General features: G+C 46.5%; 1 protein-coding gene across 1 annotated transcript in view; it reads right to left on the bottom strand.

Moving 5' to 3' along the window:
* ADGB (androglobin) overlaps window positions 1-18931 on the bottom strand; it is a 790434-nt gene that overhangs the window by 479058 nt on the left and 292445 nt on the right. Inside the window, exon 12 of the mRNA XM_029594040.1 lies at window positions 10941-11031. Coding sequence (XP_029449900.1) covers window positions 10941-11031 — 91 coding nt within the window. The remainder of the gene's footprint in view (window positions 1-10940; window positions 11032-18931) is intronic.

Below are 18931 nucleotides of genomic sequence, written 5' to 3'. Positions count from 1 at the left end.
GGGCATGGACCCCTGGACTGAGGTAGAGTTGATGCAAACTGTAGGGAGGAGTCCTGTAGGTCCCAACCGCTGGTAGGCAGACCAGGATGAGGCAGAGGCCCAACTGGAGTTTCACCTTTACCAGCCCTTGTTCCCCTCAGGTTAAGCCTTCAGGTACCAGGGCCTGCAGGTCTAAGGAGGGGGACTCTGTGGATGGTGGAGATGCTTCGATGTAGCAGGGTCAGTGCAGATTGAGATCAGGCATATCCTCAGTCAGAATGTAATCAGTGGCAAGCAGCATTCAGAGATGTCAAGCGGAGGTCAGTAGCAGGCAGAGTTCAGGTGTTCCAGTGGTCAGGCAGTGGTCAGCAGCAAGCAGGTTCCAAAGAAATCGAGAAGTCAGGCCAAAATCAATACCGGATATCCATCTGTAGAAAAGGCGGGATGGACAGGCAGGGTAGGAAGATGAGGAGCAGCACAGGAGGCAAGGCACATTGAGGAACAGAAGAACTGAAGACTGACCGCAGGGACCGATGAACGAGACTAGGATCACGAGAACTGAAGAACTAAGACACTGGGACTAAAGACACTGGAACTGAAGACAATGGAACTAAAGACAAGGATTCAGGGATTGGAGAATTGTTGTGCATCATGGAATTGAATGGCATAGTATTCAATTTATTTACTTTTTCCTATTTGACTCCTCTCCCCATTTATATATATGTATTTATACATTTTCATATGATTTCAGTTTCTTTAAAGTAACTGTCACTGGTTATGGAATCAGCTAATCTAGTTTATGTGTCCATCGACAGAAGAGTTATTGACAGCAACATTCCCGTCTCTTTCCAGTTAAAAATGGCACAGTTTCAGTCTGTTCTCACTATCAGGAGAAGCTGGCGTTTATATGTCTCCCCCGTCCATTTGAGATGTTCTGCTAACCATTATGGCAACAACATTTTGACAACAGTAATCAGTGCAATTAATTCCTGTTTCATAGAAGTCTACATGCCAATACAAGACTGTGATTCATCCTCATATAAAGCTTTTCTAATCAATCTTCAAAAATGTTTTCAAACCTATCCCACTTATATAATTATTAGTAGCTCTGTCGCAAATTAGATTCCATGATATATATGCAATTATTTACGTGAGAGGTACATCTTTTTCTGGCTCTGGAACAGGGTTTACTTTATGATTGGTTTCTCGAGCAAAAGTCCACTGCGCTTCACTGCGAAGAGTTTCAAAATTTATTATCTCTTCATTTTAAGTTTTTCATCATTAGAATATTCATTTTCATTGGGACCTATACCATCCAGTAAGATTTGATATTGTCATTCTATCAAGGATCATGTGGCAGAGACTGATGGCAGGTGTACAGTAGCTCAGGAATGTTGTTGAGCAATGAGCTGATCTTTAGCAATAAAGAAAAGGTACAGTTCACCACTTAACAATATATTTTCCTACAATGTTACCAGTATTTAATACTTATAGCTAAGTTTGCCAACTAGATTCTGACACAAGTTCATTGTAGTTTAATTTAATTTAATTTAAACCTTCTCTGATGGCAGAACTTGAACCAGAGTCCTTCTAGAAAACAATCACCCTTTACCTTCCTGCTTAACTTCAGGTGCTTTGTGCTACCAGTAGACTAAGAGTCTATTCCACCATCTTTTTAGATGATATAATAAATCTTCTATTGTCTTAATAATACCATAATGACATGCTAATTTTTTCAGAATTCGTATGTATAAATACCAAAGAGCATGTATGTTTTCACTATATATCCTAAGTATATATCGGGAAATAATTAATTTTGTTTTATTTTTTAGAACTTTGTAGAATATTTAACTTATATGTCTAGGTGACAGCTTGTCCCTCCAGAAGATATTATTTTGGATGACATTTTAAGTACAGCTAGTAACGATTAGACCCCCCAGCCAGTTGGGCTTTCAGGATATCCACAATGAATATGCATGAGAGAAAATTTGTATGTTATGGAGGCAGTGCATGCAAAGTTTTTCTCCTACATATGCATTGTGGATATCCTGAAAAGCTGACTGGCTGGGGGGTCCCCAGGACAGGATTGGGAACCACTGTTCTAGACAATCCATGCTACCCTTGATGAAGGAATGGTTATTTCAAAACACTAGACCAGTGTCAGGGATTCTCAGCTTTGACAAATGTTAAGTAATCAAACATGTTTTTTAAGAAAAACAAATGTGTTTCTCCAAGGATTTCATTAGGGATGTGAATCGTTTTAGGACGATTAAAATTATCGTCCGATAATTTTAATATCGTCTTAAACCGTTATGGAACACAATACAATAGAGATTCTAACGATTTATCGTTATAAATCGTTAGAATCGTGAGCCGGCACACTAAAACCCCCTAAAACCCACCCCCGACCCTTTAAATTAAATCCCCCACCCTCCCGAACCCCCCCCCCCGGAACCCTCGCTGAACGACCTCCTGCAGTCGATCTCCTGCCGGCGCCATTTTCCGTACGAAAACGATTCGCGGCGGGAAATCGCTCCCTGACCCCCGCTGGACCTCCAGGAACTTTTGGCCAGCTTGTGGGGGGCCTCCTGACCCCCACGAGACTTGCCAAAAGTCCAGCGGGGGTCCGGAAGGACCTCCTGCCGCCCAATCGTGTTCGTCTATGGCCGCCGCCATTTTTCGGTGCCATTTTGGAAAATGGCGCCGGCTGAAGACAACAAGATTCAGGAGCAGGAGCCCGTTCCGGACCGCTGCCGTTCCGGACCGCCGCTGGACCCGCAGGTTATTTAAGTCATTTGGGGGGGGTTCGGGAGGGTGGGGGATTTAATTTAAAGGGTCGGGGGTGGGTTTTAGGGGGTTTTAATGTGCCGGTTTTGCGATTTTTCGATTTTTCACGATTTTTCACGATATTTTACCCCCCCAAACGGCAACAATACGATTCCCTCCCCCTCCCAGCCGAAATCGATCGTTAAGACGATCGAGGACACGATTCACATCCCTAGATTTCATTAAGTTTTTATGTGCAATAGTGGAAAATTCTTAAAAATATATAAGACCAAGTGATTGAAATTTGCCATGAATCAGACATAACAGCAGAGGCAGGTCATTTATGCTGTTTTATTGTTCGGAATGTGGACCCTTGAGCCGAGATGAGGTTGGCGCTACCACCAGGAGAGGGCCCCCTGTTGGTCCTCATTGTCGGGAGGCAGTGCAGGCTGAGAAGACCCAACTGGAGCTTCACATTTACCAGCCCTCGTTCCCCGCAAGTTGAGCCCTTGGGTACCGGGGCCGGCAGGACTTAGGTGCGGGTCTCTCAAGGCATGAAACTAGAGAAGGCTGAAGTAGTGTCGGGCAGGCAGAAGTCGAGGCAGGCGGCAGATAGATGGAACCAGGAGCAGGCCAAAGGTCAAGACGGCAGCGAGCAGGCGAATACAGAGACACAGGCTGAAGGTCAGGGCAGGCGGAAGTCAAGCAGAGTCGGATTACCAGGCAGAGGTCAGGCAGAGTCAGTGTACCAGGCAGGTCCAAAACCAGGAAGCCAGTTCAAAGGGCTAGGAGCAGGAAGCAGGGAGCAAGGCAGGAATGCAGGATCAGGAATCAGGATCGGAATGCAGGATCAGGAGTCAGAACTGGAACACAGGATCAGTAGGCAAGTATAAATACCTGCCCTGACTGACATCATCTTCCCGGGCCATGGGGAACTTTCCCGCCGTGAGCCCTTTAAATTGCAAGTGGCAGTGCGTGCACCTAGAGGGGCGGGTACAGAGGCTGAGATGGCCGCATGCTGTGCTGCGAGGGCAGGCCGCATCAGTGAAGGTCGGCTCGGTCACGGCAAGCAGCGATGAGGATGAGCCGGGGCTGGCAGCCTCCCAGGGGAGGTAAGGGGACTTGGCTACAGGCTGCCGTGGTTGGGGATCCTAACATTGATGCATAATTCTAATGGTCTATATCTAATCTTTTTTTTTGTAAACCATTATGATGGCTTTATGATGACAAATCCGAACGACGGTATATAAAACTCGATAAATAAATAAGTAAATAAATAAATAAATAATCATTTATTATAATATAGTAAGACTGCTTGAAACTATTGAGTGATCAATTTTGCCCTAATCTGTCACTAATATTTCAGTCGATATTTGTCTCTTATAGAGCAAAATGTATACTCTCCATTCACTCATTCCCACACAAACCTTGCTACCCTATGTCCTATTCGCAATCCACAAAGTATCCCAAAGCTCAATGGGGTTTTAGCCCTTTTAGTTACTGCATGGAAGGAGACCAAGGGGAATCTTGGAAACAGCTTTTGAGACTTGGGAAGAGGAGTCAAACCCCAGGCAGAACCCAGTCAACAACATCATCGGGGTGCAAGATCAACTAAAGAAGGCTGGGAAGGCTGCCTGCCTATGCCTAGAAAAGGCTCAGGCTCCCAAGCCTGAGGATATAATCGCCCCATGGATCAAAGAGTATTCCAACCATGGGACTGAATTATTGTCCTTCTCCCATTGTTGGAAAGCAAGTTGTTAGCATACTGGCAAGGCCGTACAAAGTCCTAGAGAAAATTGGGCCCATGAATTATAAAATATGCCAGCTGAATAAATGGAAGAAAACACAGATTTTCCATGTAAATCATCTGAAGAACTGGGTACCACTGATATGTGGGCTAGTACAAGAAGAGGGTTTGGTCCAAAGATCAGCCCTGAAGTGAACTGATCCCAGATTCCTTTCAGAGAACAACTCTCCACTGCAGAGAAAGCTGATTTAAATCAGCTAATAGAGCAGAACAAAACCATCTCAAACCTACTGGGTTGAACTCACCTGGTGCAGCATGACATCATTACATCTCCTGGAGTTGTCGAATGGCAGTGGTCCTATCATATTTCTGAGGTTAGAGGCCACGTCATTGAGACCAAAGTGATGGGAGTGCTCTGGCTTGGAGTTATAAAGGAATCTAACAGTGACTAGTCCTCACCCATAATGCTGGTGTCAAAGCCAGATGGGAGCATCAGGTTTTGTACTGACTTTAAAAATGTCAACGAGGTCTTGAAGCTCATCGCCTCAAGTGGATAAGTTGACTGAGCATCTGGGATCAGCCCAGTTTACCCTGGACTTTAAAAAAGGATATTGGCAAGTGCTTCTCACGCCAGCAGCAAAGGAGAAGATTGTGTTCTCAATGCCAGGTGGACTTTTCCTTTTCACCATCCTCCCTTTTGGACTATATGGTGCCACCCTACATCAAGGTTAAGCAGCCGCCTACTTGGATGACATAGTAGCATACAGCCCGAATTGAAAGACACATCTAAGTCACTCCAGCCATGCTAACAAGTATGAGGAAAGCAGGACAGACAGCCAACCCTAAGGAGTACTTGCTGGGAGGGCAAGAAGTCCAGTATCTTGGCTACTCCATTGGGAAGGGGAAGGTTCACTTTCAGACTCAGAAGTTCAATGTGATCACTCGGGTGCCAGTCCAGCAAATGAAAGCAAATGTGAGAGTTTTCCTAGGCCTTATGGGGTATTACAGGAGGTTTATATCCCATTATTCAGAGAAGATGGAACCACTCACAAGACTCTTGTTGCAGAAAGCCCTGGAGAAGTTGCAGTGATCAGCTGAAGCAGACAAGATCTTCTGGGCTCTGAAAGAGGCATTATGCTCTGAACTGGTCCTGAGAACTCCAGACTTCACTGAACCTTTCACGGTGCATACCACTGCCTCAGAGGTAGATCTAGGAGCAGTCTTAGTTTAAGAGATGGATGGCTAACATCCTTTGGCACACATCAGCCAGAAGCTATGCCAAGGGAGAGGTGTTAATCAACAACTGAGAAGGAAGCCTTGGCAATCAAGTAGGCCTTACAGGCCTTTTGGTACTACCTGTTAGGCCAGCAGTTCACACTTGTGATAGATCATCAACTGCTCATATGGATAAATATAAATAAAGAATCCATTGTGAGAGTGATGAGGTGGTTATTGGACCTGCAACCCTTCAATTATAAGATCCAACATAGGTCAGGAAGGGAAAACACCAATGTAGATTTCTTGTCTAGAGAGCTGTCCCTAGTACAGGCAGGCACTCGCCCTGGTAAGGCTGAGCTGAGGGGGAGGGTATGTGATGAAGTACATAAGTATATATAAGTATATAAAATACTCCTGAGAACAGCAGTTAGTGTAACTGGGTTTAAAAAAGGTTTGGGTAAGTTCCTAGAGGATAAATCCAATAACTGCTTTGAAGGTAATTAATAAACAATAGTGGCTTGTGATCTGTCTAATGTTTGGGTACTTGCCAGGTACTTGTGACTTGGATTGGCCACTGCTAGAAACAGGATACCGGCTTGATAGACCCTTGGTTTGACCCAGTATGGCATATCTTATGTTCTTATGTAACACCTTAAGGGACTGGCCCCAGCTATCTGGCCCAGTCCTCCTTACGACCCTACCCAGCACGAGATTCTGGGCCCAGGGAGGATCACTTCAGCCTAGCATAAGAAGGCAGGGCCCAGAAGGCTGGAGAAGGCGCCAGGAAGAAGGCAGAAGCCAGCCTATGCCAGAACTACTTACATTTGATTTTTTTTAATACAAGGGACTGCTGAAGTAAGTGGCTTTTATGCTTTATTTTTTGTTTTGCCTATAAATAAAGTATTTGTTTGGAAACAGCCAGAAGTTTGGCCTCTTTATACTTCTGGCTGTTTCTCAACCAGTGGCCACACCCGAGCGAACACACCAGATATTTGAGAAGGCCAAGAAGATGTGCCCAAAAGAGGAATAAGACACATCTTCCAAGGGAGACTCGAAGAGAGGTCAGAAATGTAGTTCTCTTTTGAAATAAGCAGTGCCAAATAATTTCTCAAATTCTATTTCAGAAAGGATGTACTGAACAGAACTCTGGAAGAATGGAGATTCTGGAACTGTAGACTTATGAGTCATGGGATATCTAGGTTAGCTACTGCCAAGGTGCATGTAATGCTTACCAGCACCATGGTGGGAACCTCCAGTGCCGACATGTTGCAGTGATGTCATGCAGCTAGGTATTTAAACTCAGTTGCGACTCTGACCAGAAGACTCAGCAACGGGTATTCTGTCTTGCGGTGCGTGTTGCCTTGTATTCCCATGTTCATGTGTCTTGCATCAACCAGCCTTGCCTTCCAGCCTTACCTTGTCCAGGCTTCCCTTCCAGCCTTGCCTCATCCAGCTTTGCCTTGCAACCTTGCCTTTCAGCCTTGCCTTGTGCAGATTTGCCTTGTCCTATTTGTCTTGTCCAATGTTTCTATGTGTCTTCGTCCACTCTTTGCCTGACTCTCCAGACCTTGACCTCTCGCTTAGCCTGACCATGACTGCCTGCCATCTGGACCTAACCCCTTGAATGGACCTGACCACAACTGCCTGCCCCTGACCCCTTGCCTGGACCTGACCATTCTTGCTAGCTGCCTGCCCTGACCCCTTTGTGCTTCTGGATAATTCCTCACCACTCTGGGGGCCCGCTTAAGTCCTGCTGGCTGCCAGAATCCAAGGACTCAACCTGCGGGGGAGGCAGCTAGTAAAGGTGAAGCTCCAGACTGTCCCACTATAGGGCATGTTGTTTGCCAGTTGAGGCTTCGTCAACTACACTGTAGCACAAAAGGCTAGGGGTGTGCATCCGTTTTCCACGAATTTGTGATCCGCAACTCTCCGGTTTCATTAGTATCCTTCAAAGATATTTGACCTATCTGTTAAATACGTTAAATATGTGGGGAGGCGAAACGCATCACGACTCCCCACATATTTAACGGATTTCTGTTTTATTCGGCCACCTAAACAAAAATTTAAACAAACCCTCCTGAACCCCCCCCCCCCCAAGACTTACCAAAACTCCCTGGTGGTCCAGCGGGGGGTCTGGGAACTATCCCTTGCACTCACACCCTCGGTGCTGGTTTCATCATGGCGCCGATAGCCTTTGCCACAGGGGCTACCGGTGCCATTGGTCAGCCCCAGTCACATGGCCATCGGCGCCATCTTGTGCTCCTACCATGTGACAGGGGCTGACCAATGGCACCGGTAGCCCCTGTGACATAGTATGGGCAAAGGCTATCGGCGCCATTTTGAGTCCTGGCATCGGCCGGCCGGCGTGTAGGAGGTCGCTCCGGGACCCCCGTTGGACCCACAGGGACTTCTGGCCAGCTTGGGGGGGCCTCCTGACCCCAAGACTTGCCAAAAGTCCAGCGGGGGTCCGGGAGCGACCTCCTGCACGCCGGCTGTCCGATGCCAATACTCAAAATGGTGCCGATTGCCTTTGCCCTCACTATGTCACAGTGAGGGCAAAGGCGATCGGCGCCATTTTGAGTCCTGGAATCGGACGGCCGGCGTGCAGGAGGTCGCTCCCGGACCCCCACTGGACTTTTGGCAAGTCTTGTGGGGGTCAGGAGGCCCTCCCAAGCTGGCCAAAAGTCCCTGGGGGTCCAACGGGGGTCCGGGAGCGACCTCCTGCACGCAGGCCGTCCGATGCCAGGACTCAAAATGGCGCTGATAGCCTTTGCCCATACTATGTCACAGAGGCTACCGGTGCCATTGGTCAGCCCCTGTCACATGGTAGGAGCACAAGATGGCGCCGGTGACCATGCCTGTCACATGGTAGGAGCACAAGATGGCACCGGCCGTCCATTGCTCCTACCATGTTACAGGGGCTGACCAATGGCACTGGTAGCCCCTGTGACATAGTAAGGGCAAAGGCTATTGGCGCCATTTTGAATACCGGCAGTCGACAGCCCTAGTGCAGGAGATCGCTCCAGGACTCCCGCTGGACCACCAGGGACTTTTGGCAACTCTTGGGGGGTCAGGAGGGTGGGGGTTTTATTTGTTAATGATACGTTGCATTTGTGGGGGTTCGCCATACGTTTCGGGACCCCACGAATGCAACGAATAGGGACCTATATGTTGCGGATTGCGCATTCGTTCATAATGAATGCACATCCCTACCTTCCACCATGTCTCTGAGATGCCAGTTATATCTATCTCATCATTTACTGCTATACATTCTTAATGCTCCCATCTTACTTCTTAGACTTCTGGCATTGACATACAGACATTTCAAAGTGTGTTTTTTGTTTGTGTTAAAAACATGCTTTTCTGTTGACAGGGATAATTTGGAATTCTTTAGCTGAGGTGATTCTTTACTTATAGGCACATGGAATACGTTTGCTTTTATTGGAACCTCTCTGTTGGGATGCCCTAACTCTCCGGTTTCATTAGTATCCTTCAAAGATACATTCCTCCGAACCATGCACTGCTGAGTGACTGTCGGCTTTCCCCTTTGTTCTAGTTAAAAAGCTGCTCTATCTCCTTTTTAAAACTTAGCACCAGCAGGAAAGTGGCCCATATGGTTGATAAGTTTGGGGTGAGTGCGGTGACTTGCAGAGCATCCTGCAAGCTGCCAAACATAAAAAAGCTGATTGAAAAAACTATGTAAGAGATTAAAAGAGGAAAAAAAAAGACCGCAATATACAATTCCTATCTTGGAGGATACTGAAGGGTCCAAGAATGGCAGGAAAGCAATGATCCATGACCTATGGATTCCACAAAGATAATGAGAATAAAGGGACTGTGAAATGGACACATGGCACTATGGCATGCAGCACATGCCCAGTGGGACATGTTCAAAGCTCTAGAAACTTTGAAGTATAAGTTCTGTGCCCATCTCTAAAAATAGGAGGGGATAAAATATAACTGCTTCAACACATCACAACTTCTATCTTCATGCTACACAAAATTGCATGCTATCCTTTAAGCATGGCATTTTGAAAGAACAAGAAAAGGTAAAGCAAATTTAAACAACTTGGTCAAAAGTCCCTCAAGGCTCCCAAATACTGTTTATATAGTTGTCAATAATCAAACTTTCTGCACTGGTACAAATACCACAAGTATCAATGGTACTTTTTATTTGCAGGGTTTGCAATAATAGCCAAAGCAAAATTAAGCATATAATTTTGCTTTAATTATTGCCATGGGTACAAAATACCTGTAGTACTTGCACCTGCTTTTTGTAAAGGCAAAGTTTTTAAGGCAAATAATGCATGTAGATTTGAAAATGAATCTATTTATTTTATTTATTTAAGTTCTTTTAATATACCGATGCTCAAGACCAAGTCTTATCGTACCGGTTTACAATGGAACAAGGGGAAACCATTAAACAACTGTGTAGAAGATAAAGTTACATTAAACAGGGAGCAAAAAAACATGGGCTTTGGAAGACAGGAAAGAAAACAAAATATAATAACTGGATATTACTGAAAGTAGTTATTAACAAGAACCATTAAGTAGCGAGACTAATAAATGTTAACAAATGGTTAAAGAATTCGGCTGGTGATTTATCATAGGCAATTATTAGGAAGAAATTTTCCTGTGAAGGGAGGAACAGGGGAGGTAAGCGGGGGGGGGGGAGGGTGTCAATATTACACATGTATTACTTTTAACAGATTAACAGAATAATCTACATGCATTACTTTTCTCCCCCAAACTATAACTGCTCTTGGGAATGTCTTCTGTCAATGTGGGTAAAGCTCTGTTGTAGAACAATGTGTGTACTTTTACCTGTTTTGAAAGTGGGTACATTCCAAATGGCAATTACTAAAGGTATTTTACCCAAAGAAATAGGTGTTTACAATTGCCTTCTTCTAATTTCTTCACCTTTATATTATATTTTTTGTTTTATTTCCATAAATAGATATTCTATAAATTAACAGAATAAAAATATAGAAGGTAATTTTCAAAGGAGTTACATGTGTAAATGTAACATACTATCTTAGCAATATTCAAACCAATTTACCTGTATTAAGTGTATTTATCATGGATAAAGACTATTGACAATTCAATGACATATACTGTAAAGTTTTCAAAAGCCCACTTACATAGTAAAGTGCATTTACACATGTAAAATCCAGTTTTAATCATGTAAATCTATTTTGAAAAATATTCCTTTAGAATTCAAGGCACTTACCCTTCAATATGTAAATGTGTTTGAGATCGTTGTGCATTCAGAAATGGACTAGCTATTTCAATAAACTGCTCAGGTTTCTTCAATATAGTTTCTGTATGGAAGAGATACTGAATATTAATATACAGCAAATATTTTAAAGTTAACAATAATAGGCTCAATTCTCTCAAAATTAAATTTTTCTCTAGAGGCAGATGTACTTTACCCAAAATCAACTGTAGTAAAAGCAGATATTCAAAAGTTCAAAACATAATTCAGTCCCCCCCAAAATATTTTTTGTAATTCTTTATTTAACATGGCGTTCAACATTATATAACACTTTTTAACCATCAGCAAAATAATACAATGTGATCCACAGCCATATCACATAAGACACCTCGATCATGGAGAGATAGACATATATAATGTAAATGTAAACAAAAGAGTAGGATAGAATAGAATAAAATAGGATACACATTGTTTTTTTAATGAATAACTGTACCATGTAATAGACTACGCATTTGTATGAAACACCACAGCGTTTTTTGTTAACCCTAGATACCATATCGACCCCCCACCCTCCCTATGCTTTTTGAAAGAGGCCCCGGTTAAATAGATAAGTCGATCTACCGGGGGCACTGGCTCCACGTACAGTACGGTGTTGCGTCTGTCGATCTCATACGGCTTCGATCTTTGTGCCTCATGTTTCTTCCTTCTCTCTTTTCAAGCCTTGGGAAGATGGCTGCTACCGCGTCTTCATGCCGCTCCTTCTGGTGTCCCCGGAATGGCAACGGTGACAGTGTTCACCATGATTATCCTGAGGGTCTCCTAGGGTACGCGTGCGCACGCCACCCACGTCTTTATCTTCATGGCGGGAACCTCGGGGGTGTCCCCTCCGAGTGACGTCATCACATCCTGGTATTTAGCCTGCCCTTAATTTGCTAACAAACTGACTTAGCAAGGATTGGATTGGAATGCCTCCGGTCTAAGCTACTCTGCCGCTTCCTAGCTGCTGCAGGAAGCTCTCTCTCTGCCCTTCGGGGTAATTCATCGCTAACCTGGGTACCCGCTCCTCGGGGGCCCTTATGCTCTCTTTCAGGTGCCTATTTGGGATACCTTTTAAGAAAGGTAACATTTGGGGACAGGAAAATTACATTTGGCAAGTAGGAGCTCTCAGCAGATTGTACCTCTTCCAGATCAATAAAAACAAAAAGACCCAAACCAAGAAACAGAGCTGTTTAGTTACACAGGTATCACTGCACTAAGCAAGGTGCTGCTTCTCCGCTTTATTTGGGTGCCGCAGCCCCCGATTCATTCAACCTCCTTTTCAAAGGGGAAAAGGACAAGACTGAATGGGTGCCACTGCCTTCAGAACTGATCCTGGGCTCTCTAAGACACTATTAGTATTTGAAAGCTACTCTACTCCTACCCCATTCCTATCGATTCCTGGCACCAGTGCAGCAATCCATAATGGACTGAAACAGCCCTCAGCACTCACTCCTGCTACTCTACCCAGTGAACCACTGGCAGTACTCACAGGCCTTTTCTCACAGATGCTCCTCCAGTGAAAGCAAGTGACTAGAGAGACCATGGATGACTGATCTATCCCTCTTGATTAAGGCTGAACAGGAGTCAAAGCCACATTGTGTAAATAATAGGGATATGCATTCATTTAAGCAAATCCTATTTGTTTCATTCAATCAAAAATATCTCCCATTGGGCCTATACCTAGGCCTGAGGCCAGGGACTTGCCTAGGGAATAGGCTGAAGCCCAAAGCAGGAGCTGCAGCCCATGCCCGAATGTGATGCCGGCAACTTGGCCTAGACCTAGACCCGAGCCCAAGGCCTAGCCTAGGCATAGGCTGCAGGAACTTTGGAGTGCAGCCTATGTCCGAGTACAACGCCAGGGTCTCAGTCAAAGCCAGGGCTCAAAGCCGAGAAAAGGCCCAGCACCCCCCCCCCCCCCCCCCCCCGAAAAATATTGCTAATCTCCACTTATCTGATCTGTTGGGGATCCGACACCGCAGCCGGGCCAGGTCTTAATGCATAGCCCTCGGTCTAGACCAAGGCCCGAGCTCAGGCCCAACTCTGGGGCCCAGTCCGATGACTGGGTCCCAATGCCTGTGCCTCGGCCTTGATCCTGGCTCAGGCCTGATGCCGGGACCCAGTCTGGAGAATGGGTCTAGATGCCTGGGCAGCCTGGAGGATTTGTCCTGATACTTTGGCCTTGACCCAAGCCCAGGCCTGAAACTGGGATCCAGCCTGGAGGCTGGATCCCAAAACCTGGGCCTCGGTCTTAGCCAAGGCCAGAGTCTAGGCCCAAGACCAGGACCCAGGCCCAATGCTACGACCCAATTCTAGAGGCCCAGGCTCAATGCTAGGATCCGAAACATGGGACTCTGCCGGGGCTCAGGCCTGAAGCTTGGGCCTCAGCCCTAGCCCTGGCCCTAATAAAGGGGCCTCAGCCCAAGGCCAGGCTTGATGACAGGGACCAGTTTGGAGGCTGAGTCCCAATGCCTGAGTTTTGGCCCAGGCATAGACATGATGCCAGGGCCTAGTTCAGAGGCTGGGGCCTGAGGCTTTAGCCTCGGACTAGTAGCAGACCCTAGTCCAGCGCTGGGGCTGGTTCTGGAGGCTGGGTCCAGACATCTGGGCCTCGAACCAGAGTCAGGCCCAGGCCCAGAGGTTGGAGACCTTTCTCTTCTTTCTTCTTGAAATGATGCCATCCACTGGGGACACCCCAGAGAAAGTCGACTCCAGTGCATCCTCCTCATTTGAGGGCACCATTTTGCTGTACGGTACAGAACATAAGAAAATGCCATACTGGGTCAGACCAAGGGTCCATCAAGCCCAGCATCCTGTTTCCAACAGTGGCCAATCCAGGCCATAAGAACCTGGCAAGTACCCAAAAACTAAGTCTATTCCATGTTACCATTGCTAATGGCAGTGGCTGTTCTCTAAATGAACTTAATAGCAGGTAATGTACTTCTCCTCCAAGAACTTATCCAATCCTTTTTTAAACACCACTATACTAACTGCACTAACCACATCCTAACCACAGGTAAGAGCCCTTTAAATAGGAGCTCTCCGTTCTGGCGATCCTCTTCTCGCTGCGCCTCACCTGCCCTCCAGCCAGCCTAGTCGGCGCCGCCCCGTCCAGGGACCAAGCCCCGCCGACCTCGGATCGCAGCCCCGAGCCCCGGAATCGCCGACCACGTGGGACTTTCAGCCGGCCTACTCCCCGCTGCCACCAATCAGCAGCCCTAATTGAGAGACCAGCCCAACCCGGAACTGACGGAGAAAAAAAAAAAAAAAAAGGTAAGAGCCCTTTAAATAGGAGCTCTCCGTTCCGGCGATCCTCTTTTCGCTGCGCCTCACCTGCCCTCCAGCCAGCCTAGTCGGCGCCGCCCCATCCAGGGACCAAGCCCCGCCGACCTCGGATCGCAGCCCCGAGCCCCGGAATCGCTGACCACGTGGGACCTTCAGCCGGCCTACTCCCCGCTGCCACCAATCAGCAGCCCTAATTGAGAGACCAGCCCAACCCGGAACTGCACCCGACCCGAATCACCGCGGAAGGACTGCCCACTCCTAGTGCCTCACATCCGGCACAGAAAGACATTTTAAAGAAGCAAGCAACCCCCTGGCGTCTCGCGCCAGGCGTCTCGCGCCGAAGGAGCGCGCCGAAGGAGCGCGACTAAGGGGCCTGCCCCTTAGTGTGCCCCTTTGTGGGACAACTTTGTGACGTTATCCTCACTGTCACACCCCACTGCCCTCACCCACCCCCCACACCCCTGCACTAAATACCTCCCACCCACTAGACCCGCCCTCTCCCTTAACCCCTAACCATTACCGCTCTGCAACCCTCTAAAAACTGTATATGCTTGATCCAGATATGTAAGTTTATAACTAAAGCTACGTCTTTCCTTCATACCAATTGTATATAGAAAGCCTTATAAGTGCCTACCCCACCTGTTCAATCCTAACTGTATAAACCCCCCCTAATGCTTCTCACTTGCAGTGTCCTATTTATACAAGAAAAGATTCCATTGCAAGTACATACTCCAGTTAAACGTACCACACTAAGTTATATGTAACTGTATAACTCCTCCATCCTGCCTCTAACTCCCACCCTCATCCCTCTGTGTGGATTTACAGCAGCCCACCGTACAGTTTCTTCCTTCCCTGCCCCCACCCTACCTTCAATCCGACATGTGTCACTACACTATTCCCATTATCCACCACCCCACCCTACGCAAAACCACCCTTTCCCATCCCATCCTGGCAACCACCAGAAATCCTTAATCCCTATCTTGATCACACCCCTCACACAACTTCTAGGCCTAGCAACTCTTGCCATTTCATTATTCAACTCCCAATCTATCCTTAAAAAAGTGCCTATCCTCTACGACATCCTCTCTGACAACAGCCTAGACCTATGTGCCATCACGGAAACCTGGCTACAAGACACAGACCAGGTTTTCCTAAACCAACTCCCACAACAAACCTATGATATCTTCTCTATCCCAAGACATAAAAAAAGAGGTGGTGGTTTACTCCTAGCAGCTAAAAAATATCTTAACCTAAAACTCCAGCCATCCCAACCCCCCCACAAACTAGAAATAGGACTTTTCAAATCCACCACCCTACAGGTATGTCTCATCTATGCCCCCCCTGGCATACTTGACCATGACCCATCCCCCCTCATAGAATTTATCATTGACAACCTTAAACCCGATAGCCCAGCCATCATACTTGACGACTTCAATCTCCACGTAGACGCCAGCCCGATCACCTCTTCATGTGAAACCTTATTGATCACTCTCAAAGCCCTAGGTTATAGACAGCTCATCACTACACTCACACACAGAGCTGGTCATACCCTTGACCTCCTTTTCGTTAACTCCTACATCTCAGCATCCAACACCCCCTCCACCACCCCCATCCCTTGGTCAGACTACTTCATTGTCAATGCCTCCATCTCTACCAGCATCACTACCAACACATCACAATCACAGAACAAAACCATATCCTTTCGCAAAACATGCCCCTCAGAGGAGCTCGCCCTTGCACTTGAAAAAGCAACCAAGAACCTTGACCTCTCCAATCCAGATACAGCCTTGCAATCATGGAATAACATCACATCCACTATAGCTGACGAACTCTGCCCAATTGTACACAAAGAAATCCCCCTATCAGCAAGAGAAAAACAACCCTGGTATACCAACCAGTTAAAGAAGGCAAAACAGGACCTCAGATCCAAGGAACGCATCTGGCGCAGACAACCCTCTCCTACTCATAAAGCTATATACAAACAGACCCTGCACAACTACCGCCAAGCCACCCTCCACGCCAAACGTGACTTCTACTCCTCCAAAATTCATTGTTACCAATTCAACCCCAAAGCCCTTTTCTCCTATGTTGCTGATCTTACTAAATCCCCCACTCCCATCTCCCACGAAGGAAATACCGACACAAAATGTGAAGAAATCGCAAGGTATTTCCAGACCAAAATCAACAGCATTCTTCAGCGCCTCCCCTCCAAACCCTCCCCCACACCTCCCCCCACCAGTAATACCAAGCACCTCCTCGAATCCCTTGAACACACCTCCACCCTAGAGATAGAATCTATCCTAAAAAAGATGAGACCGGCCTCTCACATAGCAGACTCAATCCCCTCTAAATTCCTCCTCTCCATACCCACTACCATTGCTAAACCCATAGCAAACATAATCAACTGTTCACTAACCTCCGGCAAAGTCCCAGACCCCCTTAAACTAGCTGTAGTCAAACCCCTCCTAAAAAAACCCACTCTTGATCCTACGACCCCAGCAAACTACAGACCCATCTCCAACCTCCCCCTCATATCCAAGATCCTCAAGAAGGTAGTCAACATCCAACTCACTGACTTCCTTGAGGACCACAATATCCTACACCCTTCGCAATTCGGCTTCCGTAAAGGTCGTAATACTGAAAATCTCCTTTTAGCTATCACTGACACTCTCCTCATCGGCATGGACCAGGGGAAATCATACCTCCTGGCCATCCTAGACATCTCTGCGGCCTTTGACACTGTTAACCACCAAATCCTACTTTCCAGGCTGGCAGAAATAGGCGTCACTGGCACTGCTCTATCTTGGTTCTCCTCCTATCTTAACCACAGAGAATACGCTGTACAAATCCATAAAAGTACCTCTTCACATATCCCACTCACACAAGGCGTCCCCCAAGGATCCTCCCTCTCTTCCACACTTTTCAACATCTATCTTCTCCCCCTCTGCCAACTTCTCTCCAACCTAGGGCTGACTTTCTTCCTGTATGCTGATGATGTCCAAATCATCATCCCCATTCAAACTACACTCAAGGCATCCCTTCAATACTGGGAATCCTGCCTCTCCACCATCAACTCCCTGTTGGCCAATCTCCACCTGGCACTCAATGCAGATAAAACTGAAATCCTCGTCATCTCCAATCAACCAGAGCACACTTCCTGCCCCACTGCTCCCACCCCCACCATAACCGACTCACCTACATCTAATGTAAGAGACCTAGGAATCCTACTTGATCAACACCTCAATTTCAAGCCACACATCAAGTCCCTAATAAAAGGAGGCTTCTACAAACTCCACATTCTTAAAAAACTGAAACCACTCCTTCATGCACATGATTTCCGTTTAGTTCTGCAGTCCACTATCCTTTCCAAACTAGATTACTGCAATTCCCTCCTGTTAGGCCTCCCTACTTCCACGATCAAACCCCTACAAATCCTTCAAAATGCGATGGCAAGAATCACCACCAATACCCGTAAGACTGAACACATAACCCCCATACTAAAGGACCTGCACTGGCTTCCCATACCATACCGTATTAAATATAAAACCCTCACCATCCTGCACAACGCCCTTCATAAAAACAACCCCGCCTGGCTTAAAGACATGCCACACTTCCGTACCTCTAATCGACCCACTAGAAATGCCCTCACAGGCACCCTACACACCCTACCTCTCAAAACCGCACACCTCTCCAACACCAGAGAAAGAGCGTTTACCATAGCTGGCCCCACCCTTTGGAACTCACTTCCCCATTACCTACGACTTGAGCCCTCCTTACAGTCCTGCAAAAAAGGCATCAAGACCTGGCTGTTCAGGCAAGCCTACCCAGATACCAATCAAACCTAGCCCACTCCCTATCCCTTCCATCACCGTCCTCCCTCCTCCACCCCCCAGCCACCCCTTACCCCCCTAGCCCACTCTCCCTGCCCCCTTAATTTCCCCCCTCCTACCTCTTCCCCTACATCCGCCTCCCTCTCCCCCTCCCCCCCAAACAATTAATCATGCAACTGATCTATTGTAAATGAGTACCTCGCCTTAACTTATAATTTTAAAACAGTTACAATTATGTTCCTTTTATTATATTTATCAAGTTGATTGTTCCTCTCTCTCCTTCTGCCCTATCCTTTCTTGCCTCTCTTCCCCCGCCCACCTCTCACCTTTTTCTTGCCTGCTCCCCTTCTCCCCTACCCCTGTTCAATGTATTTTCTACCTGCTTCAGTTATTTGTAAACCGGCATGATATGCCCATTGAATGTCGGTATATTAAAAGTTTTATAAATAAATAAATAAATAAATCCTCTGGCAAATTCCAGAGTTTAATTGTGCGTTGAGTAAAAAAGAACTTTCTCCGATTAGTTTTAAATGTGCTTCATGCTAACTTCATGGAGTGCCCCCTAGTCTTTCTACTATCCGAAAGAGTAAATAACCGATTCACATCTACCCGTTCTAGACCTCTCATAATTTTAAACATCTCTATCATATCCCCCCTCAGCCGTCTCTTCTCCAAGCTGAAAAGTCCTAACCTCTTTAGTCTTTCCTCATAGGGGAGCTGTTCCATTCCCCTTATCATTTTGGTAGCCCTTCTCTGTTCCTTCTCCAATGCAATTATATCTTTTTTGAGATGCGGCGACCAGAATTGTACACAGTATTCAAGGTGCGGTCTCACCATGGAGCGATACAGGGGCAT

The sequence above is a fragment of the Rhinatrema bivittatum genome, chromosome 3 (genome assembly GCF_901001135.1).
Source record: "Rhinatrema bivittatum chromosome 3, aRhiBiv1.1, whole genome shotgun sequence".
NCBI classification, from domain to species: Eukaryota; Metazoa; Chordata; class Amphibia; order Gymnophiona; family Rhinatrematidae; genus Rhinatrema; species Rhinatrema bivittatum.
This window is presented reverse-complemented; position numbering and strand designations above follow the sequence as displayed.